This window comes from Amphiura filiformis, chromosome 11 (genome assembly GCF_039555335.1).
Source record: "Amphiura filiformis chromosome 11, Afil_fr2py, whole genome shotgun sequence".
Taxonomy (NCBI): domain Eukaryota; kingdom Metazoa; phylum Echinodermata; class Ophiuroidea; order Amphilepidida; family Amphiuridae; genus Amphiura; species Amphiura filiformis.
The window spans coordinates 47,193,729-47,211,389 of record NC_092638.1 but is presented as its reverse complement, the minus strand read 5'-3'; the positions used below and the strand labels follow the sequence as shown (position 1 = coordinate 47,211,389).

Genomic DNA, 17,661 nt, shown 5'->3' with positions numbered 1-17,661 from the left:
ATTTGAGAAAACCACACAAAACCACTACTTGGTATACCTTTTGTTTTGCACCTATCTTAAGTAGACAGGGTGTTAAATTATGAACACTGCAATACATGTAGGCTATGAAAGAGGTTTACCTGGAATTATAGTGGACAGCAACATATATCCGAGCTTATGCCGGACTTCTGGCGGGAAGTTTAAGCATGTCATGATGACCGGTGTCATACTGTAGGATAACTGATACAAAAAAGAATACGAATTTTTTAGAAGATTTAAAGAAAAAAAATCAAATTAAACACCACCATGTATCCGAGAAGTAAAAGTGGATGGCTACGTCTCTGTAAGCATTTAAACTAAGGGCTCATTGAAATACCCTACCACGTTTTCACACAGAAAGAAGGCAGGATTCCCTCGCTAAGCGCCGCCTCAGGAAAGCTTCGGTCATAAAAGCGGATGGATTATATGCATGTGATACACCCTGCCCAGGAAATTAACAAAAGAAGGCTAGCACAGGAAAGCTGCAGGATGGCGCACACCTTCCTGTGTAAGGGAATTGCAATATGAGCCCTAATGTTAAAGGAATATTTTGTGATCCTAGCATCCTCTTTTTATGATATTTTTCACTAGATATCCACGAAAAAAGCTTACTGCCAATATTTCAGTTGCTTCCGTTTTTTGCGTGTTGTGCACGATTATGTGTTTACACTGCTCTGGACATAGGCCACTGTTGTAATTTTGTTCAAAATTGAAATTTTGATAATATTTTTGTTAAACAAATTAAGCTGCAAGAAATTTTTTGTACAAAACTATTATGTATCTAGCCACAAACCATAATGTAAATGTATATAACCAGAAGTTTCCAGTGGTAATGAGGCTGAGGATCACAAAATGCCCTTTTAAGCATTTAAAATAATGTTAAGGTTAGCAACTATTTTAAACTGTTGCGATTTGGTACTTCACAGCATCTTGCAAATGAGCTTTTGGCAAAAATTGCATTGATCATTTCATAGCAAGCATGTAGAAGAATTCAAATGTCACAGATATACTTGTGCAGTTGTTATGTTGTAAAAAGGGCTGAAACAACAACACTTTTGTAACATGTACGTAATTCATTAACAACAATAAATCAGGCAGGTTTTAAAGCATATGATTTGTAGAATAAGCTTTTGCAAAACTATTATCTTTCAATAATGTTTGGCTGCTTCAACCAAACAATACGCCTGTAAAATAATTATTACCTTTTTAACAACCCCCGCAACAACCTATGGAAGGTAAATGCATATATACAAAAAATAGTATGGTTCATAACCGCAAGATCCCCTGGTTTAGAATTTCGTAAGGATCATTCCTGTAAAATTTGAGCTTAATTGGATCAATTTTAAAATTTGACCTTCGACCCATATTGACCCCTAAACTTTTGGGTCATAAATATTTTTTACATAAATGTCATAAGGACCATTCCTGTTAAATCTGAGCTTGATTGAATAAAATTTGACCTTTGACCCCTTAACTTTGACCTTTTGGGGTCATAAATATTTTAAACATGTTTAGAATGTTGCAAGGATATTCTTGTTGAATTTGAGCTTGAATGAACCAATTTTAAAATTTGACCTTTGATCCATATTGACCCCTTTAAGTGTGACCTTTGGGGTCATAAATGTTTTTAACACATTTAGAATGTCTTAATGATCATTCCTGTTGCATTTGAGCTTGATTGGACCAACTTTTAAATTTGACATTTGACCCCTAAACTTTGACCTTTGGGTCATAAATATTTTTAACATGTTAAGAATGTTGTAAGTATCATTCCTGTTGAATTTGAGCTTGATTGGACCAACTTAAATAATTGACCTTTGATCCCAAAACTTTGACCTTTGTGGTCATAAATATTTTTAACATGTTAAGAATGTTTTAAAGATCATTCCTGTTGAATTTGAGCTCCATTGGACCAATTTTGAAATTTGACCTAAATGACCATACCCTGATCCACCTTGCCACACTCTCCCTCTAACCAACCCTCCCACCACACCATACACGTACTGACCACAAGTTACAATGCCATAGGAAAAATATGTGAGAAAAAATTGCAAATATTGCAAACATAATCAAAATGGAACATACACATACATGTACATCTAGTTAAGACAGACATACGGTTGAAAGTTTCTTACCTTGTTGTGGCTAAATGGATCAAAGCCATCTATTGAAATGCCAAAGAACAACTCCTTGCAGACTTCTCCAAATGCACCTTCTTGATATAGATGAGCTAGCATGGGTGCATCCCATACATCTCGCATTACAGGTGCAGGAGGGCCAGGCTGCTTCAGTATCATGAGTGATTTGATTCGCGGGATTTCTAAAAGGCGCTTAATCCTTGGTAGAAGGGGAAGGTATGGAAGTCTGAAAGACAATTTATATCAATTACACAATTGAGTATGGTACATTACCTTGACATGAAAGATTTACAGTTTTAACACAATCTAATAACAAGAGCACCAATGGTGCTGTAGCTCAATTATTTCAATGTAGGCATGTCATTGGAACTAATATGTTATTGGCAAATTTGGCATGGTATTGTACGTGCATAATATCACAAATTATTGTTGGTTACCATGTTCAGCATTATTATTATGGACAGCACATTTAACTAGATAGAGACAAAAATTGAAATTGGAAGTATGAGGTCAAGTTATTTGAAAAACATCTTTCCTGAAGATAATTGGACAGAACTCCGCCATCTGACAGCCATTTTAAGGAACTGTCGGTAGGAAAAGCTCTACCATCTTAAAGCCCCATTTAAGGAATTGTAAGTGGGAAATGGAGGATTTATCAAAGAAGGTTGAAGGAAAATGACAACACTAAAGCTAGGCTCATGACCTTGAAAACTGACCTACATACATATGAACTGCATCATGAGATGAACCTTTTTAAAATACTGCTTTCCTGAAAAAAATGGACAGAGTTCTGCTGTCTGACAGCCTCATTTTTAAGAACTCTCAGTAAGTCCATATGGAGGAATTTTTAAAGAAAAGCATGGAAAGGTTGGAAGTAAAGGCATCAACTTTGAAGATTCATAACATGAAAAACTGAGCCACCTTGATCTGTATCATGAGATAGAGCTATCTAAAATAAAGCTTTCCTAAAGAAAATGCAGAGCTCTGCCGTTAGACGGCTTCATTTAAGGATCTTTCCATGTAGAAGATTTTTCAAAGAAGGTTGGAGTAAAATACTTTCAAGGCTCATAACTTCAAGTTCAAACTGAACAACCTATGTACCGGGTACATATAGCTAGCTAAATGTATGTATGGTTATGTATAGCCATGCATAGCTATGTATAGCCATGCATAGCCAAAAAAAACCCAAAAAAACATAGCCAACAAAAAAAAAAATAAAAGGTACACCTTTTAAATTTATTTATGCTTATGCTTAACATGTCTCTTTCTATATGAAAAGACAAAAAACAAAAGCTGAAAGCATTTGTATGGAGACTTTGAAAATTATTTAGGCCTTTTTAAAAAACTTTTGGTGAGAAAATCGGTAGTAGACAAAATAGGAAAGTTAGCATCTCCGCGCTTTCCATCGTATAAATTTAAATGTGGCGGTATTATAATACGCTATCGCTAGGCATGAACGATCATGCAAAGATTGCTCCCTCGAATTACCAGCTCCATTACTCAAACAATGTAGCAAGAGAAAGTAAAAAACCGTTGCAAATCTGGTCGATGACAATAGCTCAAATTTGCTAACAAATTGAGCTAAAAATGTTACCTGAAGGGTACAAGAACATTTTTACGTTCATTACAAAGGGCCAGGGAATTTGCACCGCATGTATCTTTATGTGACTTGATCTTGACCGAAGTTGACCGTGGTGATGTTTGAAATGTGGCTTCCAAATCAAAATTTTAGCCTCCACCCCCCCCCTTACGCTCAAGATGTGGGTGATAGCGGATATTTGTAATGAGTGAATTTTGTCTACAACTTAGGGAACAAGTGATGTAATGAAAGATGAAGCACAATTATCAATAATATTATCATATCCTATGTTTTCAAAAATCGTGATATATTAATCTGATTCTTTTTAAGGCCAGAGCCAAAAATGGTACTCACTCAACCTAAGTAAAATTGAGAAATTGTCACAAGAGTGAATTTCTCCTCTGGTTTAATAGACTACTTACCAAAGTTTATGAATCAGCAAAAAAAAGTAAAATTTGCCCGTAAATTTCGGAATGCAAGCAAATAAAATACACACGTAGCAGGACGGAATTGTTAAATTTGATGTTACTACTGAAATACTACATATTTAAAAAATATAGGTTTTTTTTGTTTATGGTATTATAATGGTCTTCTGTATAGACAATTTCAGCACTAAAAAAAAATTTCAGTGGACTTTTCAAAAATAAAGAAATGAATTAAAATATGTGTAAAATTCCGTCCCGTCACATTTTGAGGTGATTTTTTTACGTTCCGGAAGGGACGAAAACAATTTTTTAGTCAAAACTTTCCAAAATATCAACTATTATGGTACCGTAATTAACATTCCTGAGTACACAAAAATTGAATTCATCAACTTTGCTAGACTCTGAGCCATTTTAACTTCTTCTATTTCAGGCCTTTTGTGGTAGGATGCCAGCAATAATTCTATTTTCAGGGTCTATGGTGTAAAACATGACCCGCCACATTTTGAGATGATTTTTTAAGTTCAGGAAGGGATGACCAATTTCTTTCTCAGTCAATATTTTGCAATAATTTTCATTGGAAGTGAAAGAAAAGACAATTTTGTCAGTTTTAAAGGGAATCAATTGCTTTTTTTCTTGATTTTGACATGGTGGACAAAATTCTGTCCCGCCACATTGACATGATTTTTAAAAATTGATGAACATACTATAAAGAGGGGGGGGGGTAAATTTTATAATTCCTACATATATACAAAAGAAGGGTAGTTGAAGTTAATACCAATGTTAGAAACAAATGTTTTTATTCCAGTACTTTTGATAGAAATTTAACAAATGTACTGTGTTCACAAATACATGAAGTTTATCATTCCGTCCCACCACATCAATGAATTTGTGTTACCATGGCAACATGTTGATTCTTTGGACTATTTTTCTTGTGTGTGAATGTAGTCTGTAACTTACTTGTTTATATTAAGAACATGAAGAATCCATAAAATAAACAGTCACAGTGCTACAATTTAAAAGGCCTATCAAAATTCCGTCCCGCCACAAACGGGAATTTTGGCTCATGGCCCTTAATTCTTTTGAGGGGTGTATATTCTTCTTCTCCGTTCAACTGATTCCGTAAACATAAACAGAATCACAAACAACAAAGTTTTTCTTTTCATGACGCATGGCTGCATTCTGAAATGAGTCACTGTTTGGTAAATCATGTATCAGTACCCTCAAAGAGACATGGCCACTGAAGCTTCACCTAGCCTTTTCATTCTCCCGCAGCTCATTTTCAATGACGAATTTGAATTATTTCATTTAATTATTCAAATATTTTACTGAAGATAGTTTTTAACAATTTTTTAAAATGGTAAAACCCAAATTACCTGTGGATTGTTGCAGGCCCTATACTTTCTTTCCTCCTTTCACTGCGAGTTATTTATCACGGATGTTTCTTGTGACTTAGATTTTTTATTCCATCATGTGAAATACTATATACTAGTATTAGTAGTATTTAGTAGTACCGTAATGAGAATAATGGTTCTATTTATGACAGAAAATTACATGTATGGCACGCTTAGCTTGGTATGCACTAAAATAAGAATTGCATTTTAGGTAAACTTACTTTTTAACGGGTATTTTCTTCTGCATATCGCTGTACCTGCTTTTCCCACAACCCTTCTTGGGACATTTATCCAGCTGGGCAAACTGGCCAGTGAAAATAACATGGTCATCTGGGCACATGTCGGCGTGTTGGACAGGAATGAGGTCGGGCGCTACCATTCTGTACGCCTTGTTCCAAGTGTCTGGTAGTCTGTTGTCAGGTGGCAGGAGGAGTTTCACAGCAGTGAACATCTGCGTCATTGCATCTTGAGACACCTACATACATTATTAAGAAACATACATGAAGTAAAGTATCTAGTTACAAAATTCTCATACATGACAACAAAACAACTCATTTGGTTTGATAACTGGTATATATTGAAACCTATAATAAGCAGAGGTTGTGATTACAAAACCTTTTCCATTTTAATATCTGGATTGATTGATGTAGAACTTTTTCTACCCCTGTCATGTATCCGAGATTAGTTCGCAAGGCAAACTTTAAAAAATGGGCAAACAGACACATCATTTATCGGTATGACATTGTCGTTATTGGTGATGCCCTATGTGCAGAGGCCAGAGCTACTACAGTATGGGTTCCCTGTACTAATCTAGTACGGGGAACCCATACCGTAGTAGCTGCACAACGGTATGGGATGAAGTGTATACAAAAAGCTAGTGCAACGTTGCACTAAAAAATACAAGGCTCCTGTAGCTAAAATAGTTGCATGTTTGTCATAATATTAATTAAACAGCTTCTTGTACTTCTTGTCTAAACTCTTATGCTTGTAATTGTTATTAAAGGGGCATTTCGTGATCCACAGCCTCATCCCCCACTTTTCTCAAAAAAGTTGAGATTTTTATATCACTGGAAACCTCTGGCTACATAATGTTTATGTACAAAATATTTCTTGCAGATTAATTAGTTCAGCAAAGATATCGTGGAATTTCGTTCTGGTGCACCAGAACGAATCAACTAAATTACAACGTATTGTCTATGGAGCAGTGTAATACACATAATCATGCATAACTCATAAAACGCAATGTCGGAATCAACTGAAATTTTGGAAATATGCTTTTTTCGTGGATATGTACTGAAAAATGTCATAAAAAGAGGATGCTAGGATCACGAAATACTCCTTTAATACCCCATTATTTATCCAGAATAAATAAAAATTCATTAACACATGATCCACATCGGCACACCAAAACTGAGATGGCACTTCAGTGCAAACTTAGATAGGCTAGCACCAATACGAAAATGTCATACCGATAAATGATGTGTCTGTTTTGCCCGTTATTTAAGTTTGTGTTGCGAACTACTAATCCGAGATACTACCATTTTCGCTGAACTATAAAATCCGTCGCTCGTCAGCACAGAAAAGATAAACACGGTAGTCACAGCCCGTCGGCAATTAAACTTTACACCAATCATGTCCTTGTGCACTTGACGCGATGAAATTTAATAATAGTGACTGTATACGAATGCAGTCATTGCAGTCAATGCACCCAGATGATCCACCGAAATCATCATCAAATTGTTTGATTTCGCAAATATCCACGGCGACTGAACGGTGATCATTTTGGGCGGAGCTACTCCGATGTCAGAATCTCCACACGGACACCATGTTATAATCTTAAAAACTGTTGTATTTTGCCAGTAAATAATGAGATGTGGAACCACGAGAGTCTCACGAGATCTAGTTCCGACATGTATATACAAGATAACCCACAACAAAGGTCAACCATATAGCTTGTCTCGTGCCCAGACAAATGGTTTCACGAACATATCTGCGTGACTGAACCACAAACAGCCTGGGCACGAGACAACCATCTGGACCATAAAAAAAGATAAATGGCATTCGATTCGCAGCGTAAAAAAAATTTTTAAAAAAAGTTCCCTGTCTCCAGACCTTTTGGCTAAAAAGCTATGGTGTTTTTTATTGTGTGTTTTTTTTTCAATCCTGTTTTTTAAGGCTTTAAAAAGCCTGCCCAGGGTTTCTTTTCTCATCTTCTCTGTTCCAAGGACTAGGGGCTGTGCAATAATCATGATATTAATTACGAGTCAAATTGCTCGCCCCTCTCGGCCCGTAAAAAATTGCTTGGCCCCGCTAAAAAATTTTTGCTCCCCCTGCACATGCCAAATTTTTTTGGTTCCCAATAATGCAAACTTAAAATGGTCTAGATCAGTGGCGTAGATTTCTTTTTGACATGGGGGGGGGGGATGAAGTTGGAAAATAATCTTGAAGTATATAGTCAATCCAGCACCCTTTGGGAACAGAATTAGTTAATGATATAAATGCGCGCGAAAATTTTTGCTATTTTGAAGCTAAAGTGATGAAATATGGTGTAAAAGTAGATTAAATGCGCGCGAAGCGCGCGAAAATTTGCACTTTTGGGGCTAAAATGGACAAATATGAGGTTAATTTGGTCAGAAACCCATTATCAGGCGTCAACATTGGGGGGGATGATTGTATGGACCATCCCCCCCTGGCAAAATATTGGGGGGATAAATGGTACCCCATCCCCCGGGATCTACGCCTATGGTCTAGATAGGGCCTATAGGCTAGGGTGGTTGACGTGGTTCTTATTTTACAAAAGTCTGAAATACCATGCTCCTACCCCTGGTTCAGTTGGATGAAAAACTTTTCTGTAAAATTTTCAGGAAGATCGGACAATATTTACTGGTAGCCCAAGAGCCTCCAATATGGCGACCCCTGTCGTGATTATTGGTCATCGGACATTTTTGAGCAATTTTAGGGGAGTATATTTTCAAAATAGAGTGTCTCTTGATCTTTCTAAATGCATTAGGCTAAGTAAAATAAAAACATGTTTCACGTCCGGGTTTTTGAAAAAAAAGGAGGAAGAGGGGGCTTTTTATTTTTTATTTTTTATCGCAAAATCAGTGTAAATACCCATAATTAGAGCTGTTTTAGCATATACAATAATGCCTGGAAAAAGGAGGAGGCCTCTTTTTATTTGTTGTTCTGAGAGATAGGCCCCCTCTAACTCTCACAAAACCTTATAAAAGCGTTTCTTGTATATTAGCAAGGCTATATAGAAAGCATCTCTACTTCCTAGACATATTTTTTTAAAGTTATAACTGAATTTCAAAAAATAAAAATAAAAATGAAGAAACCTCAAAAAAAGGAAGCGGGAGGGGACGTGAAACATGTTTTATTTTTTATTTGGCCTTAACAGTAACTAGTTTAACATGTAGGCCTATATAAAAAAAAAAGGTGCCTTGTATTAACTTCCATTCCATTGTTGTTTTAAACTCAACCAGATATGGCACTTCGTGCTGCGAATACTCCTAAATACCAGTCCTCTGTCATTTTCAAGCATTTGTAAGGGGGTCTAATATAAAAAATAGAGTGTCTCTTGATACCCAATCTTTGTAATGGCATTAACAGTAACTAGTTTAACATGTAGCCTATATAACAAAAGATGTCTTGTATTCACTTCCATTGATTTTTTAAACTCGATTAAATATGGTAGTTCGTGCCGTGAGTAGGCCTACTCAAATACCGGTCAACAGCCATTTTCGAGCAACTTTTATAAGGGGTTTATTTTCGAAATAGATTGTCTCTTGACACTGAATCTTTGTACCTGCATTAACACTAACTACTTTAACATATTTATAACAAAAGATGTCTTGTAATCACTTGCATTGTTGTTTTAAACTCAACCAAATAGCAGTTAGGCCTATGTGCCGTGAGAACCTAAATACGGACTGGTCGTCAGCCATTTTCAACATTTATGCATTGGATTTTAGCAAAATATTGGCAAAAATTACATATTAATCAGCAGTTTCAAGTCATATTAGCTCATTAATTGTATTGATTATTGATAAAAACAATACAATACAAAGACATTTAAAATATATGTAGGGCCTATTATGAAAACCGAATTTCCGATTTAATAGCTTCAGCCTTCAAACAAAAGGCATAATAGATAAGTGTTCTCTGCCCTACTCATAATATGTTTAAAACATAAATAGAGCACTTCCAAAATGTCTCCAATACAGGGTCGCTAGATTATCTAGGTCAGGTCAAACCCCAATCTATATTTAGACCGCGCGATGTGTATACCCAGCTTCTCTGGTATGCTCTGGGTATACCGTACACATGTTTTGATTTGGTAGTATTCGTGCATGCCAGGATCAGTACAGATAATTCCCAGGATATAAACAACAATCTTTGTGGAAAATATATTGCGAGAAGTGAGGGAAATGCCCGGGGGAAATGCAACTTTAATTTTGAGGTTAAAATTGTAGGACTGTCAAGGATTTTATTTGGCAAAAAACACGAATTTGCCGGTTTCAAAGTTTTTTTTTGGCCTCCCAAATCACTAGTACAGGAGGCATAATGAACTCTATAATGATCGACAGAAGTGAAGCAAAAATCAATAAATCAGTCTGTCGAGCACGGTGATTTCTACGGTGTTCACAATCAATCAAATTTAAATCAAATTTACTGGAATAACACTTTCATTATTACAGTGGCACTCATCCGACATCTGACGGTGCATCCAACATACATGACAAAGTTTCAAAAATAGTACAGAAATACATGAAATTACTTGAATTGAAAAACAAATGTACAAAAAATTATTGATACATGCACGGTATATACACAATTATAGGTCCATCTGGCGAAATTATTAGAAAACACAAAATACAACATGAAGAAATGAACTTGTAAAATTCAATTAAGACACATTCAAGAGTCTCTTGCGTTCTTCTCAAAAGTTATTTTAATAGAAGTCGTTACAGCTGTCATCGAAGATTTTACCAAGGGCCTATAACTTAAGGCTACACAATCTATTGTTGGTCGAAGCACACGATAAATTAATTTTAATTATTAAAATCAATATATTATTGACAAATAAAACTTTGATGTTTTGCAAAAGTTCATTCTTCAAATCATATACTTTGAAAACTTGCTTAATTTATTGTTGGGAATAAGTTAATGTATGTTTTACAAAAGTGTTGTTTCAGTCCTCTTTACAACATAACTCAAGAACAACAGGACCTACAAGGGTATCTGTGATATTTAAATTCTTCTACACACTCGCTACGAAATGATCAATGCAATTTTGGCCAAAGCTCACTATCATTCGCAAGATGCTGTGAACTACCAAATCGCAACAGTTTAAAATAGTTGCTAACCTTAAGCCATACATATAGGCTTTATTCAAATGTAAACTTGTATGTAGTGCCCGTCTAAACGCACTCGAATGTAGCTACATGCAAGTTACAAGTGACGATTTTACATGTAAGATATCTTACATGTAGCGAGTAACATTCAAATGTAAGGCCAGTGTGAACAAGACTTGCATGTTAGCTCGCTTGTAAGCATGACCTTGATGACCCAATCCTATTCTGATTGTGTATAATCATGGCATAATTTACCAGTGAAGGTCACTCTTACAAGTGAGTTGGCTTACAAGTAAAGTCCGGTGTGGACACACACTCGCTTGTAGCATAATTTAATTGCTGGCTCGCTTGTAAGTAACATTCAAATGTAGGCTACCGTCTAAACACACCTTATGTTTCCCAAAACAGGCCAAGAATCAAGATCATTATCGATTAAATTTCTTTCAAGTATCTGATATTCATGTGTGCTCTTTTGAGTGCCCTACAATGAAATAGAAAGTGATCAATTGTCTCATCATGATTACAAAGTTTACATAGCCAATCATTTGATGGAGACCAAGACACACACTTGCCAACATTGATTGCATGACGTGCTGACATGCATGCAGTCATTCATTTTTGGTTTTACTCTGTTAGGCCAAGTAAAAAATAAAACATGTTTCACGTCCGGGTTTTTGAAAAAAAGGAGGAAGAGTGGGCTTTTTATTTTCTATCGCAAAATTGGTGTAATAAATACTCATACTTAGAGCTGTTTTAGCGTATGCAATAATGCCTGGAAAAAGGAGGAGGCCCTTCTTCTTCTTCTTCTTCCTTATAAGTGCCTCCCTCATATGTATGAGTATTGTCGCACTGCGTACAGACAAGCTGTACTTATTTTTTACTCTGGAACCTAGAGTAGATGAGAGTATTTTGAAGTACAGTCAACATGACCGGGATGATCCCCTGCTCTTTTCGAATAGCCTGTGACGTTCTTTAACGTGCACACTACATTAATGTGAGAAAATATGCATGTACACGGGACCGACAGCTTAAAGTGCCCTCCGAAGCACTAAGCAAGTAGAGTGAAGTGTCTTGCTCAAGGACACAAAGAGCCGGACCTGGGATTCGAACCCTTGACCCTTGGGTTCACAGTCCTATGCCTTAACCGCTAGGCCACGCTCTTTTTATTTGTTGTTCTGAGAGTTTAATACACCCTCTCTAATAATCACAAAACCTTCCTAAGTGTTTCTTGTATCTTAACAAGGCTATAGAATGCATCCCAACTTACTAGACTATTTTTTGAAAAGTTATAACTGAATTTCAAAAAATAAAAATATATTTGAGGAAACCTCAAAAAAGGAAGCGGGAGGGGACGGTGAAACATGTTTATTTGGCCTTATTTCGGTGTTTTACATTCGGTGGTGGGTGTTTTACTGACACTACACGTAATTTATCATCCCCCACTTTTTTTTTTTTTTTAAAGCCGGGGAAAAAAGTTGATATTTTTATACCACTGTAAGCCTCTGGCTACATAATGTTTATGTACCGGTACCAAAAATTTCTTGCAGATTAATTCGTTTAGCAAAAATATAGTCAAAATTTGAATTTCGTTCTGGTCCCGGGTTCTGGTATAGGCCTACATGTATCAGAACGAAATTACAACAGTGGCCTACCAGTACCACGAGTAGTGACTGTACATGCACAGCTCGCAAACGCCAAATCGGAATCAACTGAAATTTTGGAAATAAGCTTTTTTCGTGAATATCTACTGGAAAACGTCATAAAAAGTGGATGCTAGGATCACGAAATAGGCCTACTCCTTTAAATTTCACGTTCGCTAAATTAAAAACATGCATAGCCTAGGGCAGGCCCTAGTCACAGACACAGTACCATCGAGATACCTATTTTTTTTAAACACAGAAATCTAGGCATATAAACCTATAAAAAGAAAACACAATGAAGAGTATTTATATTTTACGTACCCCTGGATGAAAACCCTTTATAGCCATCAGCATCAAAACACTGTTATATACAGTGTACGAAGACCCGTGGTACACAGGCTGGTCCCTTACTTCGACTATGGGAGTATGCTGATCGTCTCCAAAAGTAGGCAGTTCCAGAACTGGTCCTTCGCGTTCAACGCGAGGCGCCATTGGTAAAACATCAAAGATTGGCATTGGATGTGGTTCGGGCAATCCACGGTCAGGCTCCCGGCCATGTATACGATGGTGCTGTTGGACGGTGCGAAAAGACATTATTCGCGACGGATCCTCTGGTGCTTTCTGACTGCATTTTATACATGAGCATATCACTTTCGGACGCTTGATGAGAATAGGATCCATAGCGATAGCTTATAGCTATGAGACTGGAATATGAAATGCACCAAAATAATATTCGACTGAAGCCAGCTATACATAGGCCCTACAACAACTTGAGAGTCGAGCGAAACGGCAATGACCATCTTCTTCATAAAATCAATACTGACTTGTAATCAATAGTCTTCTCCGCAGCCAGTTTGGTTGCGCTCCCTCCACACAAAGTTTGTATGGAGGGAGCGGAACAAAACCGGCTGTGGCTGCTGGGGAGACTAGATAAAGCCCGGACATTTAAAGATGAAGCCCCACTTTTGGTCTAAGTTCCTTAGGGAATTAGTCAAGGTTAAAATGTATCCATGTAAATTCTGTTCTGTCTGTCATCAGCAGTAACAGGTGTAAGTCAGTTCTTCATAGAAGAACTGGCCAGGCGGGGCAAAAAAAAACATGTTTAGCGTCCGAGTTTTTGCAATAAGGAAGGAGGAGGGGATTTTTTTTAATCGATTTTTCGAAGACCCGGGGCGAAGAAGAACTCTATATTTAGTATATACTAGTACTGCTACAGCACGAATCCTTTATAGGCCCGGCCTATATGTGGCCTACGTGTGTAAAGCTATAGAATGAGTTTCAACTTAAGGGCGTACTACACCCATATATTGGTTTGATTGGTCTAAATAAAAATTTTTTCATTTATAGCTAGGCGATATATGCACGGATCATGTGAAATAAAAAAAAATATGAAAAGAAGAAGAAAAAAAGTGCTTTTAAACAATTGTAGTAAGTCATTTTAGCCCTATATATATTTTGTTTACTGTATCCTAGTTACTCAGATGCGTGTTTCATAACAAACCATGATTTATTCTATTCAGCATGTTCAAGTAGGGTACATGAATAGAATACATTAAATCCTTTGTTATACTCTCTATAGAAAATCTAGTGGTGCATGCAAAATATATAAACACTTACACAATGGATGTATAGTCATTAGTCAATAATATTATAATGTGTTGTTAGGAGAAGAAAAGGCTATTAGGTCACCGTATGTCAGGTTATAGGTCAATTGGTTCAGGTCAAATTTAAGCATCAATTTTGAATATACATGTGAGAGTTTGTGATATCATAATGAGGAATAATTTTGATATTCTGTCTTTAACTGGATATATATCGAGAAGTGCAAGGTGGATATACTAATATACCTTGGGATGTAAATGGTGAGTACAATTTAGAATGCCTAGTTGCGATGGATTTCACAAATAAATATAAAATAGTTACCAAAATCACAAACGTTAAGCTTACGGAAAACTACCCAATATGGTGGTATAGGTGACAAGAAATACAATTTTTTTCAACATTGCTGTAGTATGGTTGTGGTAACCTGTTACCTGTGGCTTAATTAAGTTTCAGTGAAATAATGTCGCAAGTTAAAAATACAAAATATAGCTCAACATTGAAAATAGAAGCATTTTAACCAGTTCCTTTTTTGATAGTTGTGGAGCACCAAGTTCATGAAGTCATAAAAGAAATCAGGAACCACTTATTCCCATTTTACATATCAACTTTATTTCCCTAACGTGTTAGCAACACATATCCAAAATTTTAACGAAATCCGTTGATAGTAAGCTTTCCAAAATGAAGTGAATTTAAATCATCAGTGATGTACCACCTTTTGGCTTCTACTTTTAAAAGCATGTAAGCTACGTTGATACCGATGCCACCAATAAAACGAGAAGATTTGCCCCTTCATTTTGCATACCACTTTGTCCATTTTTTTTTTTTTTTTTTTTCACAAAATGCAAAAAAATTCTAAAAAAAATCAATGGGTGTTGTACCCCCTTAATTACTGTCTATCTTCGAATTATTTTTTTTTCCTTGGGCTGCACTTTTTGCACCCCATTTTGAAAGTTGTGGTGCAATAGGGCTTATTTCGAACGCTGTCAACTTCTAAAACATCTTCGTTGAAAAGTTATAACTGAAATTTTACAGAATAAAAAGAAAATTTAAGAATCTCGGTGGTCGGGCGCCCAGGTCGGGCGATTCTTTCTTCCTGGAAACTATTAAAAAATTGGCGTACACCAAAATCTGAGGCAAAAAATATGTTTACAACCAAATCATTTCGACAAAAATTTAGCCAAGAGTAATTTTGAACACGGCTACTTGTGGGCCTACACCATTTTGGCTAAATTGAATTTTTTTTTACCGTCGCCTAAACATTTTTGTACTTGGCCTCCTCACTAAAGTCTGTCGGTGCCAAGAGGGCTCGACACGCGCCGCCGTGTCCTGCCCAAAGGTGTATCGACTGGCCTTTGCTCCAGCTGTGCTGAGATTTAAAAATGGACACGGACGGAATATTAAGAAACCGACAAAAAGGAGCCAAGATGTTGTGTTTTTTGTTTTATTTTAAATTGGCCCGAGTGGCTTTTATTTACGTGTCTTGATGTAGGCCCAGGCCTATACAGTAGGCCTATGCAAGTTTTCGATCAAGGATTCAACCCCGGGGATTCAACTCGCGCCCATGGGATTCAAGCAGTTTCAAAATTTTATGAAAGATTCATTTCATGTTTTGAAATCGCGAGTTCTGATGTTCAGTGCAGAAACAAGGCAATACTAATATTTTGTTTTGGTACGTACTGATTATTCGGACTGGACATGCAATGACATGAAATGTGGCAAGTTGGAATGTTTCCTCGAGCACATGATGATTGAAAATATGTGCCGACTGTCGCGTGCCGGGAATTTAAATGCAATGGTGGAAATGCTTGGAAATACGACGATAAACACCGCGACGTTTATTTGAATACTACAAAACATTGCAGGTAGGGAAATATGACATGGTACAGTGGCACATTTTGATCTTGCAGTACAAACCCGGGGTACGAAAAATAATTACCTAGGCCTATTTTGCTTTTTAATAACTCCGTGCGGATGCCGCACCTCCCACATCAGTTACAGAGAAAAAAAAAGCTATCACGGTAGATACCCCTCGCCTCCGCTTTCAGTATAGATTTCAAAAAACACCACGACATTGATATGAATATGCCTAGGCCATAGGACATCATTTAAAAATAATGCAGGAATGATAGTGTACACTGTACAATACTGTAGGCCTACACGTACAAAAAACATTAGTCATAAGACATGACTGAATAACATGGTACATTTGATATTGCAGTAAAATATTTTAGCTTTATAAATCTATAATAGTTCTGCTTTTTTACCCTAAACCCGGGCCTTAACCCCCGTGCCGTGCCTCCCCGGCGTTCCCTGTGTACAAATTACTCAACGATCGGGGTCTAGCGTGACCTTCGAGAAACAACGAACGCTAAAAACCCGGGCTGTACATCACGGACTCGGACCCTTTCCGTGCCCAAACCAGGTTGATGATATTCCACGGTAGATATGGATACATATTTGTCATTTGTTTACAATCAGGTTTTATGGGTCAATCATGTTTATATTATTGGATGAGTAGCGTATCGATTTCTAAACACAATAAAATAAGCGTAATTGGTAATTCCACCCGGGAACATTATCAGTGTGATTTCAGCGTGATTTTATTCAACCTGTCTCAGATCAAAGTATTCTGCTCAGATTCAACAGTGACCGATTGTGTCATGCTGTTTGTATTACCATATATGGCCGATCCGTGGGGGTCCACGCTATTAGTTATGCAAATTACAAGCCAAGAAGCTGGCTCATTATCGATCTTGATTCACTGCTTAAAAAAACATTGAATTACCGCTGATATTATTACATTGCCGTTTCAGCGTCCACCTCTTTCTATCGTTCTCACGAAATTCAATGCTTGTTCAGCGTTCATCTCGCGTTTTCAGTGATATTTTCAGAGATTTAGTTTCATTACCAGCTAGGGTGTTAATTTTACAGTATTCTACCATTTCTTGCTGCTGACGCTGCCATCTGAGAGTTCTTTCCTCAATTTGCTGTTATAGCTCTTTCTGGCTACCTTCTCTGCACGATTATACTCTTTTCTAGCTTTTGTAAACTTATCCTTGTATTCTTTGGTGTTATTCTTATTCGGCTGCTGCTCGTTTGCAGTAGTCATCAAACTATACCATGTCTACAGTCTTCTTGCTTTGCTGATATGAAGATCTCCATAGTATCACTGATGATAATAGTGATGTTGCTGCATGCTTCTTCTGGGTCATCAGATTGGAGCCAAGAGACCAGTCTGCAGATTCAAGAAAACCTCCCATTCCCAGTAGTCAGCTTTGTCATACTGCTACAATTTGCGCTTGTAAATTTGCATAAATCCATAATGGCCGCTTATGCAGCGAACAAAAAAAGAGAATCTTTTGCCATAGCTCAGATGGTTTGTTACCTTGGTAACGCAGCAAAAAAATCCATTAAGGCCTGTTGACCTTGACCTATTTCCAAAACAATGCAAAGGGGTGAGTAAATTGCTGAGCATAGATGGATGGGTAGACATATGCATGTTTATTGGACG

At 36.9% G+C, this 17,661-nt stretch overlaps 1 protein-coding gene across 1 annotated transcript in view; it reads right to left on the bottom strand.

Annotated features, from left to right (window-relative positions):
* The window catches only part of LOC140164144 (uncharacterized), a 34,817-nt gene extending 17,407 nt beyond the window's left edge, over nucleotides 1-17,410 (bottom strand). The window contains exons 1-4 of the mRNA XM_072187388.1: nucleotides 17,270-17,410; nucleotides 5,773-6,026; nucleotides 2,154-2,382; nucleotides 120-219 (exon numbers count right to left, since the gene is read on the bottom strand). Of these exons, the coding sequence (XP_072043489.1) occupies nucleotides 120-219; nucleotides 2,154-2,382; nucleotides 5,773-6,026; nucleotides 17,270-17,410 (724 nt within the window). The remainder of the gene's footprint in view (nucleotides 1-119; nucleotides 220-2,153; nucleotides 2,383-5,772; nucleotides 6,027-17,269) is intronic.
* Between the last annotated feature and the right edge of the window lie 251 nt (nucleotides 17,411-17,661).